At 37.7% G+C, this 16,229-nt stretch overlaps 1 protein-coding gene across 1 annotated transcript in view; it reads right to left on the minus strand.

The window, feature by feature from the left end:
• The window catches only part of LOC121393820 (atrial natriuretic peptide receptor 2-like), a 35,336-nt gene extending 19,393 nt beyond the window's left edge, over positions 1–15,943 (minus strand). Inside the window, exons 1-6 of the mRNA XM_041563421.1 lie at positions 15,829–15,943; positions 13,087–13,216; positions 11,281–11,329; positions 5,450–5,551; positions 4,605–4,724; positions 235–328 (exon numbers count right to left, since the gene is read on the minus strand). Of these exons, the coding sequence (XP_041419355.1) occupies positions 235–328; positions 4,605–4,724; positions 5,450–5,551; positions 11,281–11,329; positions 13,087–13,216; positions 15,829–15,919 (586 nt within the window). The 5' untranslated portion in view covers positions 15,920–15,943. The remainder of the gene's footprint in view (positions 1–234; positions 329–4,604; positions 4,725–5,449; positions 5,552–11,280; positions 11,330–13,086; positions 13,217–15,828) is intronic.
• Positions 15,944–16,229: the final 286 nt, after the last annotated feature.

The following is a 16,229-nucleotide window of genomic DNA, read 5'->3' on the forward strand; positions in this document are numbered from 1 at the left end:
ATGGCCATACACTCTCGAATTTAATCTTTCAAAACAGGAAACAGGAAAAGTGCTGAATACCATACCAAAAAACTGACACAGTCTTCCATATTTTTTACTACCAATGCAATATTTCCCACAATTCCTGGTTAATTGCACTCACCATGGTGCAGATTTGGAGAAATTTTTCCCAAGACAAAAAGGATGGCGGACATGAAAAATACTAATATGAATACGTTTATTAATTTTACTTACTGTACAATAATCTGTCCGTCTTTTGTTTTTCATGCATTAAGTCCTGTGTACGTTCTGCCACCAGTTGTTCCAAATGTTTGCTGTATTTTTCCATCTAAACAGACACAAGTCATTTTTGTATTATGGAATTGCTTGATTGGTCACACATAACGATACTTAGTCAACAGAATAAATCAATAATGGCAAGATGCACACATTTAAAGGGCAAGCCACTGTTTTGCACAGAAAGTTGCAGTTATATTGAATTGAGTAATAAGCATGTTTCCAATAAATATTTAGCTCAACATGGAAAAAAAACTATAGTGCTCATCTAAGCATTTCAGTTTTATCCCACTGACTATTGATAATTAACCTTTGCAAACAATGGCCTGTGGGATATAGTATAAGCTGAAGGAACGTTCACTAAAAGTGCATTGTAGGTTAGAATGTTGCTTGCAAAGTGCACTGATAGAGGGAGTGCAAGTGGGACTGGCTTGTTATGGGAATACCTTGATGGCCTCCCAAGGCAAAATGTAGCATTCAGCAAACTGCTTCGATGCTAAGCACTATGTGACACAGAACTGTTATTATATTGCTTTGGAAGCAGGAAATACTGTAGAAGCGAATAAGAAGATTAAATTGGTTTTCCAAGGCACTGCCTTCCAAATGCCTGGTACAAAATATTTATCTCTGAATTATGCATAAGCACCTAAGGAAATTGTTTACTACATGACCTAAAAAAATCTACAAGAAAAATGCTATAGAAAAAAAGCAGAGGTGCAAATGATATGTTTCCTAGTGAAATCAAAACTGCATTGCATATACCTGTATGGTATTGATTATTCTGAAATGTATTAATCAGAAAGCTCTGAAATTACCGGAGAGAGTCCATTTTAAGACACATAATAATTTATTTTCTCTGCAACTATATAACAGTACCTTGTACTTTGTGGTAACTAAGCTATATATATATATATATATATATATATATATATATATATATATATATAATACACAAAAGCCATGAATATCTTGTAAATAATATCCTTATAAACGGTGAGTTCTGATGTCATTTCTGTCACATGACTCTTGAAATTTGTGTATTATAATAAATAATGTACCCCCTGTTGCAAAATATGAGGATATGAGAAGTTACCTCGGAGTTCCATGACCTTCAGCCTCATGTTTTTATATGGTCATGAAACTCCTCGGTAACTTATAATATCCTTATATTTTACAAGAGGGGGTGCTTTATTCACTATATATATATATATATATATATATATATATATATATATATCCTATTGAGTTTTTAAACCACAGTCTGCAACTTTTAGGGCAAGAGCTGTGCCCTTCGTCAAGCCATATTCAATATAACATAGCTTGACAAAGGGCATATGGCTTACCTGAAACATTAAAGACTGTGTTTTGATTAACTGTATACTTTAAAATATCCTTTTTGCATTGATCCAAGTGCCGCTTTTTTATTGGTGAGTGAATATAAAACAGCTATGATTAAGGGGATGAGCTGGTATTGCTTACAGCAGCAATGCACCCCAGGTTCCTAGCATTCTGATCTGTAATGCTTGGATCCTGGCATTTTCTGTATAAGAAATCTTTCTGTAATTTGGATCTCCATTCCTTGAGTCTACTGAAGAACATTTAATTATTAATAAACCCAATAGGCTTGTTTTGCTACTAATACGAATTCATGCAGCTTAGTTAACACCAAGTGCAAGGTTCTGTTTTATTATTACAGGAAATAGTTTAACACATTTCAAATATGTAGACTTTCAAATGCTTCGGAGAGCACATGATGTGACAGTTCTCCAATCAGATTACAAGTCTGCTCCTGGTTTAAAGTGGAAGTGCATTGATACTGTCAGAACTTAAATGGATTTGAATTTTAATATTTTGTTAGGAGGGTATGACGTCAGGTCAGGCAACACACAAGGGCATTATTCTGAAGGATGTTGTTTTGTAAGAGGGTGAGTAATGAAGTTAGAGTTTCTTTGGAATGGTAATAACAAACACCTAAGCATTTGGCAAGACTAAAATGTAGACAGATAATGCTTTACTATAGATTGGGAAACCAAGCTTCCAAAGAGCTGTGTTCTTAAAGGGGACCTGTCACCCTAAGAAATAATTTCAAATTATTTTCTATCATGTTTGTTGACCAAAATAAACTTTACTTACACTGTATTTATTATTTAAATTTTGTTTCCTTCTGTTTTGGAATTATACAATAACAGCAAGCAGGCAGCTGCCATTTTGTGGACAAGGTTATTAAGGGAAATTGTGTGTCACCCTAAAATCTTGTGTATGCACCAGAATGAGGGACCTAATGTCCATGTGCAGTGCCCTACACAAATATAGAGCCTGAGGAGGGAAGGGGGAATGTGAGGAGAGCTGTGACATCTAGGAAGTGCTGAATGGAAAGTGAAAGTAATTGACTGCCCCTCCTCTATGCCACGGGCATAGAGGCGGAGCAGGTAATATTTGATTGACAGTTTAGATATTTAAACACCTTTATAACAGGTATAGATGTTTTAATGAAAAAATCTTTTGGGGTTCCATATTTAATTTGGAAAGGACTTTCATTATGCAGTTTTTTATGTGTAGGTGACAGGTCCACTTTAATTAAAGTGGACCTGTCACCAAGAAATAAAAAGCTGTATAATAAAAGTCCTTTTCAAATTATACATGAAATCCAAATTTGTTTTTTATTAAAGCATTCATAGCTGTTGTAAGCTCATTTAAAAATCTCAGCTGTCAATCAAAAATTGCCTGCCCCTCCTCTATGCCTTAGCGAAGAGACGGGGCAGCCAATTACTTTCACTTTCCATTCAGCACTTCTTAGATGTCACTGCACATCCCACAGTCCCAGAGATGATGCAAGGCTTGCCTTAATAACAGTGTCCACAAAATGGCTCCTGCCTGCTTGCTAAAATTATTCATTCCCAGACGTAAGGAAACAATATTCAAATAATTTATATAGTGTAATTAAAGTTTATTTTGCTTGACTAATGTGATAAAATAGGATTTGTAATATTTTTTTCGGGTGACAGGTCCCCTTTAACTCATCCTTGCAACATAATATTTTGCCTGTTACCCACTTAATTGTTTCAGCAAATTTGTATATGCTGATGCTTTCTCTTATTATGGATTGTGTTTGTCCCATTACTATTTCTAATCCCAAATGTTACACTAAAAAAAACCAAGCTTATATGTTAGGTATTTAGATGGTACCCTACTCTCCTTTGTTGTCTTTCTCACATGCAAGCGATAAAATACCTCTATGCCTCAATTTGTCAGGGCTTATTCATTAAAATTATGATTGTTCAAAAAAAGCAAGCAGCGATTGTATTACTTACTAAATTTATTCAATGCACCATGCTTCCTGAAAGTTGCTTGCATTGGTGTGCTGGCTGGGCTTCTTTTGCACTACCCAAATGTGCAGCTGGCCCAAAACATAGAGGGGTAACTTAAAGGAACAGTTACATCATAAAATGAAAGTGTTTTAAAGTAATACATATATAATGCAGTATTGCCCTGCACTGGTAAAACTGGTGTGTTTGCTTCAGAAACACTACTATTGTTTATATAAATAAGCTGCTGTGTAGCAATGGGGGTCAGCCATTCAAAGGGGAAAAGGCTCAAGTTACACAGCAGATAGCAGATAAGCTCTGTAGGACATAATGGTGTTATCTGTTATCCACTATTTAACCTGTGCCATTGCTACACAAGTAGCTTGTTTATATGCACCATAGTAGTGTTTCTGAAGCATATAGATCAGTTTTACTAATGCAGGGCAATAGTACATGATATTTTAATTATGTTAAAAAACGTGAATTTTTGTTGTTGTTACTGTTCCTTTAACAAGCTTGTACATGGGGAATAACCCACTGCTATGAATCAAATATTTGCTTTCATTGTTCTATCTTCAGCTGGCTGAAATATGCTTAGAACTGATTGGTTTTCATAAGTTACTGTCCAGGTGCAAATTTGCATAGTGTTGATAAATGAGCCCCACAGATTTTAGTTTCACTGTATAGGGCCAGCACTATGTGTATTAGCAATGATAGTTTATGGTCAGTGGTGTTTTATTGAAATATATTCAGATGCAGATTAACAATTACCCTCACATATCATAAAACTCAGAGATTCTGAGCAGCAACCAATGTATAATGCACTGTTGTGAGCAGGATTTTTTTATGCAACTATTATTATAGCACATGAATGTTTTTATTTGCCAAAAAAGGTGCTATATATTTTTACACATATGCAACTGTGGATCTTAAGACAATTAGTATTCCATTGCTTGTGTACCTTGCTAGAAAATGCATCTATAATTACAGTGTATTTACTAAACAGAACTACTGAATACATACCAGAGTCATCATCAGATCCACAGGGCTGACTTTGTGAGGATTCATCTTGTACAGTTGTTTCTTCACCTGTTCAAATGTAGGCCTGTGCATAGGGTTTTGGCTTCTGCACCTCCTGATCAGCTGCAGTGGAAATCAGAGAAAGAGGAAATCCAGGACCTTTTCTGAGACAGAACAGTATCAGTACCAGCAAAGCACAGATAGTTTACAATCTCCATTTGTACTGCAGACTGTCTACATGGATATCAATGATACAGGTCACCTTGGATTAACTTAATACACTAACTGATCAAGGCATTAGAGCTGCTCTAACAAATGCTGCAACCTTCTGTGCATTCCAGTATATATAATGCAACAAGCACTGTATTATCACATCATCTAGTCTGGATTTCTTTTTGACCAGTTCAATGCATAGCATTGCTTGTTTAATATAGATCATTGGGCAGCACTGCATTCAAGATGGGATGAAAAGTGGAGCTACATAGGCTTTGATGTGAGCACAGTTCAGATGTGCAAGTTAAGAAGTGGCAGAGAACGCAGGCTGTAAAAGGCCCTGACCCTATTCCCCACCCCATGGGGTGCAGAGTGCAGCCAGCTTGATGGAAAAAGTACTGCCTGAAGGATTACAATGGAGTGTGCTCTTGTAGCCCCTAGTGCTCTTGCACTGCTACCCTTAACCTGTGTAAATGCCACTTCATACCTTCTAACACTTTCAAAAATGTTAACATAGAACCTAATCTTCAGCAATGGCCTGCTATGGAGAACCATACCCTCTCCTACTTTCAGTAGGCAGAAACCCTTCAATTCTAGAACTTGCCTTACAAATAGGACAATATGTGCACACTTACCTCTACATACTCAGTTGGGCAAGGACAACCATTGTCTGATTTTCCTTTTATTAACTCTGGTAAAGGTAAACAGCAATGCTCCGTCGAATCTGATTCATCCTTCTATGAAAAATACAAATACCCAATAACTAAGACAAACACTAGATTTAATGCACAGTCTCATTCTTAAAAATATTTCCTTATACCACTGTGTACTACAGTGAAACCTCAATTTTAAGTTTTCCCGCATTTTACATTTTTTTATTTGTGTCCCACCAATTTATAATGCATTTCAATAGGTGCATTTCCCTGATTTTAAAGGGGAACTCCGGCTTCCAAACCAACATTTGATAAAGAGGCCCACATAACACAGAAACCCCTAATAGATTCATCATAGTTACCTGTTTCTTCAAAAAGTATGAATAAATGGCATTTTCTATGCTGAAATCCAGCTGGTTAACAGTTCTTTTCTTTCTGCATCATTTGAAATCCTGTCAGGGAAGGAGGGACTAAACACTGATTTTACAAATAGTAACAACTTCTCCACAGCTTACAGACAGCATGCAGGAAATACATAACCCACAATGCATTGCACTGTGATGTTCCTTATTGAAATCACTTGAGCAGGGAATTGTGAGGTTTGGAGGATGAAGTCTAAGGACAGATGGCTGTTGATACAAAGTAACAGTAGTCAGCCAGCTCAGCAAAGTAGTCCGATAGATCAGCAGAATAGCAGGGGGCTAGGCTTAGGGAACTGTCAGAAACCATTGAAAATCATGAAACGTCTGCATATTTTTTAAATTATGTATATTGCAAGTTGCTCGAAAGCTTAAATTATGTTTTTGTGGAGTTCCCCTTTAAGTAATGTTTTCCTGGAGTTGACATCAACATTTTGTCCTGATGTACCCAAAAACTCCTTTTTTCATCTATGAATGTTATTATTTGTGAAATAAAGAGGTTTAAAATACTAACCAGAGGTATATTTTGCCATGGTTCTGCCTATAAATGGTCAATTCCAATTAGTCTGCCCCTTATACATTCCTGCACCAATCACTTATTGCTTTAGGTTGTGTATGTGACTGACAGAGGGGCTTTGCACATGCCCCCATAGTGTAACATTAACACTGCAATGCTTAACCCTTGTTATTAACACAGTAAAAATTGTATCTCAAAGTAAAACAGACTCCTGTGCTTATATCCTTTCAGTACTTGAAGAAAAAGTTACTTTCTTTTGTAACTTAAATGTTGTATTAAGTTTTCAGCATATAAAACAATAAAAAAAAATATAGTAGATAAACATCTGTCAAGTTGTAAGTATACAGCATTCCAAAGAGGAAAGAAAACATTAAGGAGAAGGGCTTATTTAGACGAGAAATAGAAACAATTATCAAAATGGGAGCTCTGGGAGCGATTGGTGCCGGACCCTGACTGATTCAGTCTGCGACCAAGACCAGGTAATAGTTGGTGTACCACATGGTGCTCAAGGTCAGGGGAGTATTAGAGAGGGCTGTGCTAGGAAGCAAACCTTGTAGTCCAGGGTTTGGGTACATACACGGTTAGGTAAATTCTCTTGGGTGGGTTTGTGTTTGGGGGGTCTCATCCTAGTGGGCTGGGGTCTTTAAAGCTTCAGTCTTGCAGCAGAAGCTCCTATGCTGACCATACTTCTGCAAAATGAGGCATTTTTAACACATTTCCCTGATTTTACATAATTTTCCCTGGTCCCCTGTAAAATGTAAAATGGGTGTTCTATTGTATTACGTTTGACTGGGCACCCAGTGGTAACTTCACAGGGCCTGCTTAGTAATGTTTATTTTCTGTGAATGTGTGTACCAATTTAAGCCAAGATTTTACAATATGAAACAATTACAAATGTCAGGGAATCAAGCCCTATGCTTTCCCACTTGGTGGGAGTCCACATGGTGGAAAGATTCATGCCTGTCCCCTTCCACCATATGGCTAAAGTTTAGTACAGGTATGGGACCTGTTATCCAGAATGCTCAGGACCAAGGGTTTTCCAGATAATGGATCTTTTCATATTTGAAACTTCATACTTTAAGTCTACTAGAAAAACACGTAAACATGAAGTAAACCCAATAGGCTGGTTTATAAATTATAATCTAGTTTTGTACAAGTTACTGTTTTATTAATACAGAGAAAAAGGAAATCATTTTGTAAAATTTGGATTTCGATAAAATGGGAGACGGCCTTTCCATAATTCTGAGCTTTCTGGATAACGGGTTTCTGGATAACGGGTTTCTGGATACCGGATCCCATACCTATAAATCCATGAATGGTAGGACATAAACAAAAAGCTAGATAACTTAAAAAGAATTTAAGGCCAGGCGTTGGAGTTAGTGCCCAGTGAGGCTTGGATTTGATAAAATATTTCACATAGTCTGTGGAATTTGGAGTTCATCTGTATGCTGAGCATGTTTATCTAGACTGTTCATGTGGTTAATGAATGATGACTCTTAGTACCTGAGTGATTTCTGGTGCTTATGATTCTCGATTCTGTGTATTGGTTTAATTATCGGAAAAATTATCTTTTTCTTCTTCAGCTTTTAATACATTATCCAAAAGCATAACTTTTTAAATGCCCCAGTACCCCTGGGTAGACTGGAGTATAGACTCTGTTACAGTTTAATATGAAATGTTTCTATTCCTGCACCATCACAGATAATTCAGGGTATCCTGGATCCTATATGTGGCATATTTGTGAGAGTAGTGAGTTACCCATAAAATATTCACCTGTTTTACTCACATTAGAAACTATATATCAAATAATAGTTCATTTTCTGCTCTGGGTTGAGTTCAACACATTAAGCTCAGAAGAAAAATATTTCACCATGAATATGTTGTAGTGCTGCAAGTACAATTCTTGTGTCTCGCATTTTTAATTAGATATACTATACTTAATTTGATAGCCTGTCAATATCTCATCTCTTCTTACGCCTGCTGACTTATCATGATTATGTATTATGTCTTGTTCTTCTGATCTTTTCATCAGCTAGAGGATACACACATCTCTATGTCAAATCCTCTTAAGCCCGTCACCTCAGATGCTTCCTCTGTGAGAGCATTTTTAACATTGGATAAGGATATTCTAGTCATCTATTATTAGCACCTCTCCGTACAAGGGGTTATGTGGTACATTCCTTTGTTATCCTTTCTGGCTGCCATCTTTAATCTCTCATCTTGTTAACATTGCAAATGTAAGAAGAAACTATTGTTTTCATTTTTTTATTCGTATTACATAGGAAACCCGCTTTTTGCATCCGCGATCATATAATTTTTACCATTTTTATTATTAATAATATTTTGGTAACCCCTTTATTAGTAGCTAGTTGTCCAGCACGCACTAAGGGGGGTATTTATCAAAATCCAAATTTATCTAATTTATACTCCGACCATATTTGCACGGGTTAATTCCCCTTATTTATCAATACATTTGCCCGAAAAATCTGAGTGCAGGAAAAAACTCTTGAAAACTCTTGAAAATCGTACAAAAGTTTGATTCGTACAAATTTTTTCGGATTTTCTGCCCTAAAACTGTTCAACACAGAACAAAGTCTTTTAAAAGTCCATATATAAGCCAGAGAATCCATTTGCTAGAAAAAATAAATTTAATAAATAAAGTAAATAAATAGTGCTACAAAATGTATCCAGTCTCTTTCCTCACCTTATCGAAAAAAATGATACATGTGTGCAAAGATAATGATCAACATGATAAAATATGTGTGTGTAACAATGTTTTGTAACTATGTTGTAATCCAGATAAAATAACCGTACAAAATTTCCATAAAATAGCAAAAGGCTGTCGTTAATAACCCGAGAAAGAGATTTATATTACTGCTACTAATTTTTTTTCTAGTAAATGGATTGTCTTGGCTTATATATGGATTTTTAAAAGACTTTGTTCCGTGTTGAACATAATGAGATGGACACACCTGAAGATTCTGATTATCCACTTGGTGGGAGGAGGGGTGTATTTAAAAGTTTTCACACTTTACACTGGGATTAGGGCTCTTACACACGGCCGTTCCGACCTGCGCTCCCCTGCGTTCCGTTTTTTGGCGTTCAGCCGCAGGGGAGCGCAGGAATAGACGCAAGTCATTATTTGAAATGGGCCTGTACTCACTCAGGCGCGTGTAGGCGCCGAACGCAGGTTCAGACGCAACATGCTGCATTTTTCCTGCGTTCGGCGCCTACACGCGCCTTAGTGAGTACAGGCCCATTTCAAATAATGACTTGCGTCTATTCCTGCGCTCCCCTGCGGCTGAACGCCAAAAAACGGAACGCAGGGGAGCGCAGGTCGGAACGGCCGTGTGTAAGAGCCCTTAGACTTGAGAAAGGGCTATTTGTAGTCAATAATAAAATGTTTTAGCAGTATCTGCTAAAGCTGCTATGAGTGCTCTCCTCTAACTGCTATTTCACGGATTAATATGGGATTGCGGTAATCCTTCACTGAGGATTGAAGCACTGACAAATTTACCCTAGCATCGGCAGAGCGGAAGAACAATATCCCTTTTGTTCTTAAAGAGCATTTGTTTTGTAGATGAGGTCAGTGACCCCTATTTGAAAGTTGGAAAGAGTGCGAAGAAGGCAAATAATTACAGAACTATAAAAAGAAAAAATGAAGACCAATCGAAACGTTGTTTATATTTAACCATTCTATAAAATACTAAAAGTTAACTTAAAGGAGAACTAAACCCTAAAAATGAATGTGGCTAAAATGCCATATTTTGTTGAGAAGCTAAGCTTAGGGGTTGTCGCAAGTTATCAAGCAGAAAATGAGGTTGGTTTGTAATAAAAGCTGATGCTACAGGGCTGATTATTAAATTATGATGCTAGTTGCACTGGTTTCTGTGCTGCAGGTCCAGACTGGCAATCTGTGAGTTCGAGCAAATGCCAGAGGGGCTGCTGTAAGATGCCATAGACAGTAACTGTGGAGTGGGCTGGTAGGGGACTGGTTGGGCCTCTGTGTACTTTAAATACCAGGGCTTGACTCCGAGTCCAGACCTGCTGTGCTGCCATGTAGTAATTATCAGTATTAATTACTAATCAACCTTATATTTGTGTCATTTATATTCTATGAGTACTGTATATTGTGAGTCGGTCCCTAAGATCAGTAAGTGACAACAGCACAGAGCATGTGCAGTGAATCAGCAGAAAAGAAGATGGGGAGCTACTGGGGACCACAGATCTTCCCTGCTAAAGGGATGTGGTTGCCTTGGGCTGGCACAGAAGCTCAAAACATAATGTACATTTCTAGCTTCTTCTTTAGTTAGGCTGTAGTTCTCCTTTAAAGGTGACCCATCCCTTTAATCTACCTTGTTACCCTGCCTCTACTTAAATCTGTTTGCCAGTATCTGTCCTGTCAGTTCCTGCTTCCTCAGTTCTTACATCAAATCTAGAGGCTAGCAGCTTTGATAATAATACAATGACTTGCTTGTCATTTTGTGCAAGGATATGCTGGACTATGTATAGTGTTTATGTATCTAAATGTTTACATTGTCCGTGGTTCACCTTTTAGTATGTTAAATAATGGTTAATTCTAAGCAACTTTTGGCTTTAATCTTTTTTAATTTCTTATTTTCACATCAGTGCATGGTTGCTAGGGTAATTTGGACCCCAGCAACCAGATTGGTTGAATTACAAACTGGAGAGCTGCTGAATAAAAAGCCAAATAACTAAGAAAACACAAATAAAAAATGAAAACCAATTGGAAATTGTCTCAGAATATCTCTCTCTACATCATACTAAAAGTTAACAACCCCTTTAAACGTTCATTAAAACATTTTTCTTAACAATTAATGCATTTTCAGAAGTTTAGAAATGAAGTTATATCTTACCGGAACTGGATCACTTCTTGTTGCAATTTCAAGTAAAATAATGGCATAACTACAAAACATAAATGTGTATAAATATCTGTTATAATAGAAAAAAACTTGATTTCAATTGTGATAGAGTGATGTGGGTGAGCCTGGGTGAAAACTATGCTTAGCGTGCAAGACCTAGGTGAAAAAATAGTTTTGCTGCTATAGTAAGGTCTAAGTTTCCCTGAGCAGCGATAACCCGATGATAACATTATTTTCTTTCTGTTTATGAAGGGGAAGTTATTCTTAAAATGTACTTTTGGTTTTTATTTTAGCTAATTTAGGCAACTTTGCAGTTGGACTTTTTAATATTCTGCGGGCTACGTACAGAGTTGGACTGGGGGGCCCTGGGCCCATCAGGACTGCTGTCTCAGGGCCCCCCTCCAGGCATCCACCTCTGCTGCAAAGCCCCCCTGGACCCACAACCCCAGCCGCAACCCACCTTCATCACCCCCCCCCCGAAGCCACCAAGAAGCTTACCTTTTTTTTTTATTGCTATGGACAGAGAGGGAGGTTGGGGGCAGGAACTAAGGACTAAGAGTGAGCAGAAACATTTTCTTTTGCGGTAGAAATCAAAATTATAGGACATATTTATCAAAAGAGTGAAACTAGAGCTCACCACTGTCCACCACAGAGAAATTCTGCTGCTCTCTATTAATTTCTTTGGTATTTCTATAAAACTATTTAGGGTGAACTTTCACTTTCGCCCATTGCTAAATAAGACTTTCGCTAAAGACACACAAGTCAGATATCAGTCTGCAGAGAAATGCAGGCCAAGATACTGCTCCTTCGTTGCTGCCCTACTGCCTGCTGTGCCTGCACCCAGAAACATTACTTACTCTGGGATACAATCAGATGTGGTTGGATTTTGATGCCGCACTGCAATATTTTACATCAAAATCCTTCACGTTTCCTTTAATAATTCCGAGTACAGACACAGCAGGCCAAGGCAGCAGCAGAGGATTGGATTCTCGGCCTGCTTTTCCACATGATCTGATTCGTGTGGCCCACTGGCCCTAGACGTAAAAATTTCCCTAGAAATGAACAGAGATCTGATGGACTGTGGGAGCTCTCTCCACCCGCCGGCTAGAATCTAAATCGATGGGGGATGGTACTCGGATCGCTTCATTTTCCAAGGTCGCCCCAAGTTTCCTTGTGAGGCAACTTCAGAAAACAAAGCGCACCAATTGCCATCCGTTGGCGATTTACATTCTAGCCGGAGGGAGGCAGTTCGGGGAGATTAGTCTCCCCGAAGTAGAGGAAATTTGTCGACGGGCGACTAATCTCCCCGAATCTGAGCATGTGTCTCTACCCTAAGAAACAAATGGTCTTTAAAGCTACAAATGTACTGAAACTGCTCATTTTGATTACTCATCTTTCTATTCAGATCATCTCCTAATCATATTCCAGTCCCTTTTTCAAATCAATGCATGGTTGCTAGGGTAAATTGGACCCTAACAATCATATTGTTGAAATTGCAAATTGGAAAGCCATTGAATAAAAAGCTAAATACCACAAATAATACAAAATGAAAACCAGTTTCAAGTTGTCTTAGAATTATCACTCTCTACTTCATACTAAAAGCTAACAAGGAACAACCCCTTTAAGAAAGGCAGAATGCTTCCTGTGGCATTCAAAGGAAAACTGATAAGGCAGTTATGTTAATCCAATGGTTTTACAGCCCCCAAAAACATGTTTGTTTCCTAAAACCATTATTGGGCACTCTAAAGTTTCCTAAATGCTCCAGTTGACTTATTTCCTAGAGTACAGTCCATAAATTACCTATACATGTCTGCTGCTGCTGATTTTTCTGGGCCAGACACAGCTTCATCTTCTGGAGGCATGTATACTTGCACCAAGCGCTCTTGATAAACATTAGTGTCAGCTTTGCGGTAGATATCCAGCCCATAATCTAAAGTAAAAAATTTGCACACCACTTATAATAGCTTTATCTTATCAATGGCTAAAATAGTGAAGAATTGAGCTCACCATTTTGCTGATACATAGGTGAAAATGTAATAGCATATGCAAAGTTGTAGCCACCTTTTACAACCAATCGGCAGTTAGCATTTAATTGTCTGCCATTTAATTGGTTGCTCTTGGATACAAAACCTGGAGCAAGCATTTTTTTTACATATATTTGCTCTTTATTATATTACACATTCTCAATGACTACATCTTACTCTTAAAAATTTCAAGTGAATTGGATACCAACAGTAATTGTATTACAGGTATGGGATCCATTATATGGAAACCCGTTATCCAGAAAGCTCCGATATACAAAAAGGCCATCTCACATAGACTCCATTTAATCCAAATAATTCAATTTTTAAAAAATGATTATCTTTTCCTTCTGTAATAATAAAATAGTACCTTGTGCTTGATCCAGACTAATATGTAATTCATCCTTATTGGAGGCAAAACCAGCCTATCGTGTTTATATAATGTTTGAATGATGTTCGAGTAGACTTAAAGTATGAAGATCCAAATTATTGGAAAGATCCGTTATCCGGAAAACCGCAGGTCCGGAGCATTCTGGAAAACAGGTCCCATACCTGCATAGTGCAATATCACAATTTTGTTTTTTTTTGTGTGTGTGTGTATCTTATCAAGTATACCTATGCTTTGTTTTTAACTGAGAGCCTAGAAAAAGAAATAAATTGGCAATCAGAACATCAAATATATGCCTCCTTGGGTAGAGGGTGATGGTAATTTTACCCCCCCCCAGTTTTGAATTTCAGCCCATAATGTGGCAAAGAGGGTCGCTACTATAAACTCTTGATCTGCTTAAGTCTTTTTTTCGCCTTTTCCTTTGTCTTCTGTCCTTCCTGCACAAATCTTCAAACCCACAAGGGACATTGTGCAAATAGCTGCAGGCTTGTGGAGTTAGCTTTGAGCACTTGATTCAAGAGTGGCAGGTTGGAAGCAATGTAGGTGCCCCACCACCCACTTGTGCAACATTCAGAGTGGCAGGAGGTACAGCATGAAGTAAGGACAGGGCTAAGCTGCAGGCAAATGTTTTTGTATTTGCTCCATATGCCCTCTGCTCTCCTAGAATAGAGGGGAAAGAGCTGTATACTCATCTGAATGCAGTGGTGCCTACAAAAAGCAGTGCTGTATTCAGAGGAAGCCCTTTGGAATGCCGTGCAGGCTAGGAAGTATTGGGGGCCACAAGGAGTAGCAGAGCCCTTTAATTAACACCTGCCTATGCTGTCTGCCTCTCATGTGGGTTTAAAAGTTACCTTTGCTTAGGCTGCACATGTATCTGTGCATGAGAACCATAGCACTCTTGCACTTTAATCCAGGGCAATAATAAATGATCCCCCAAACATGAATTTAGTCTGAGCACAAATTATAATTTGAAAACTTTTCTCTGTTCTTTAGTAACCTCACACACTATTTGCTATTATTAGCCGACAATCCTGCATCTAATTATATTTTTTGTCATGTTTGCATAACGCTGAATAGCAGGAATTGCTGAAGAATGAAATTCATTTAGTCTCCCTTTTTTCTTTTCTTTTGACTTTATTTGATCTCTACTGTATTCATTGCTGTACCCACCTTTTTTGACATCTGTACTGAAACGGCCTTGCAGCTTTCATTGTTTCACTAGGGCATTATAGTTATAAGCATTCCATTTTCTAATTCAAATCAAAACAAATGAAAAGGCAATAAAGGGGATCTAAACACTGTTGCTTAACAACATTTTAGTTGTATTTGGACTACTAATCCCATCATACTTCCTAATTCCAGCACTCTAGTTCAGCAACATCAGGGCTGCATGCTTAAAGCAGCTTTTCCCCAGCTCTCCAATGTAAATTCCACCTACAATGTAAAAATCTAGTTCCATGTTCTATGTTTTTGCAGCTGAAGTTGGAAGCATCTAGCAATGTTGCATTACAGTGTAAAACAATGAAGCTAAAATGACACAGCAATCTCCATATGTAGCATTTCCAATTCAGCATATGCCCCCCATGATTCCAGCATCATTGCAGTTGCCAGGGGGAGTCTCAAAATTGACACAGGTGCACTTGCAGTTTGATCCGAATTGAATGCAGTTTTAATGAATATTTTCTATGCTAGCTTGGCATAATTTCTATGAGATTGATGTGCGGCTCTATTCTATTCTGCTTGCTCCAGAATTCCTCTGCAACAATTGATGCAACTCTGCAAACCGGAACAAGACACAGGAGGAAGCAGCGGTGCTGAGCACAATTACATGCAACTGACTACAGCCAATCGCAGCTGCACTTGCACTTGTGAATTACCCTTTATAATCTTTCACCAGCCTGTCATTTAAACATACAGCACAAAGAAAGAACTGTCAGTAGATGATATCATGTCTGTCCGGTTGCACTCTAAGAATATACCTACATAATTTAGAATCCAGAGGGATTTCCAGCAGTTGGATATTTTATTTCCTGTCGAAAATGTTTTCTACAGGAAAGTCACAGCAAATACAAATATCATAGTAAACTAGTGCAAAAAAGAAAGATTTACAAAGTAGACAGCGTTCTCCCCTACCTGTAATTTTGCAAACCCAACGATCATCAATGACACAGTTAGAAGATTTTAGACGAGAATGGTGTATTCTATGCTGGTGCAGGTAAGCCATGCCTTGTGCAATATCATAAGCAAAGGAAAATCTAAAAGAATGCAATGTAAATCTTTCTTACTTTTTTCAGAATAAAGGTATACAACAAATATAAAAATATATTAAAATATTAGTAAACTAGACCTCAGATAAAGCATCTGCCAAGGATAATTTGTTTTAGATTTGTGAATCCAGTGAACTGGTAATATTACATATATACTCAGTGAGTTGCAGGTATTTTGGTGCATGATTCAATGATTTAACCATAAATAAAAAGTAATTTATGAACAGATTCAGGGTGCAAATTACAAACAACTGGTGAAATCCAACA

This window comes from Xenopus laevis, chromosome 1L, assembly GCF_017654675.1.
Source record: "Xenopus laevis strain J_2021 chromosome 1L, Xenopus_laevis_v10.1, whole genome shotgun sequence".
Taxonomy (NCBI): Eukaryota; Metazoa; Chordata; class Amphibia; order Anura; family Pipidae; genus Xenopus; species Xenopus laevis.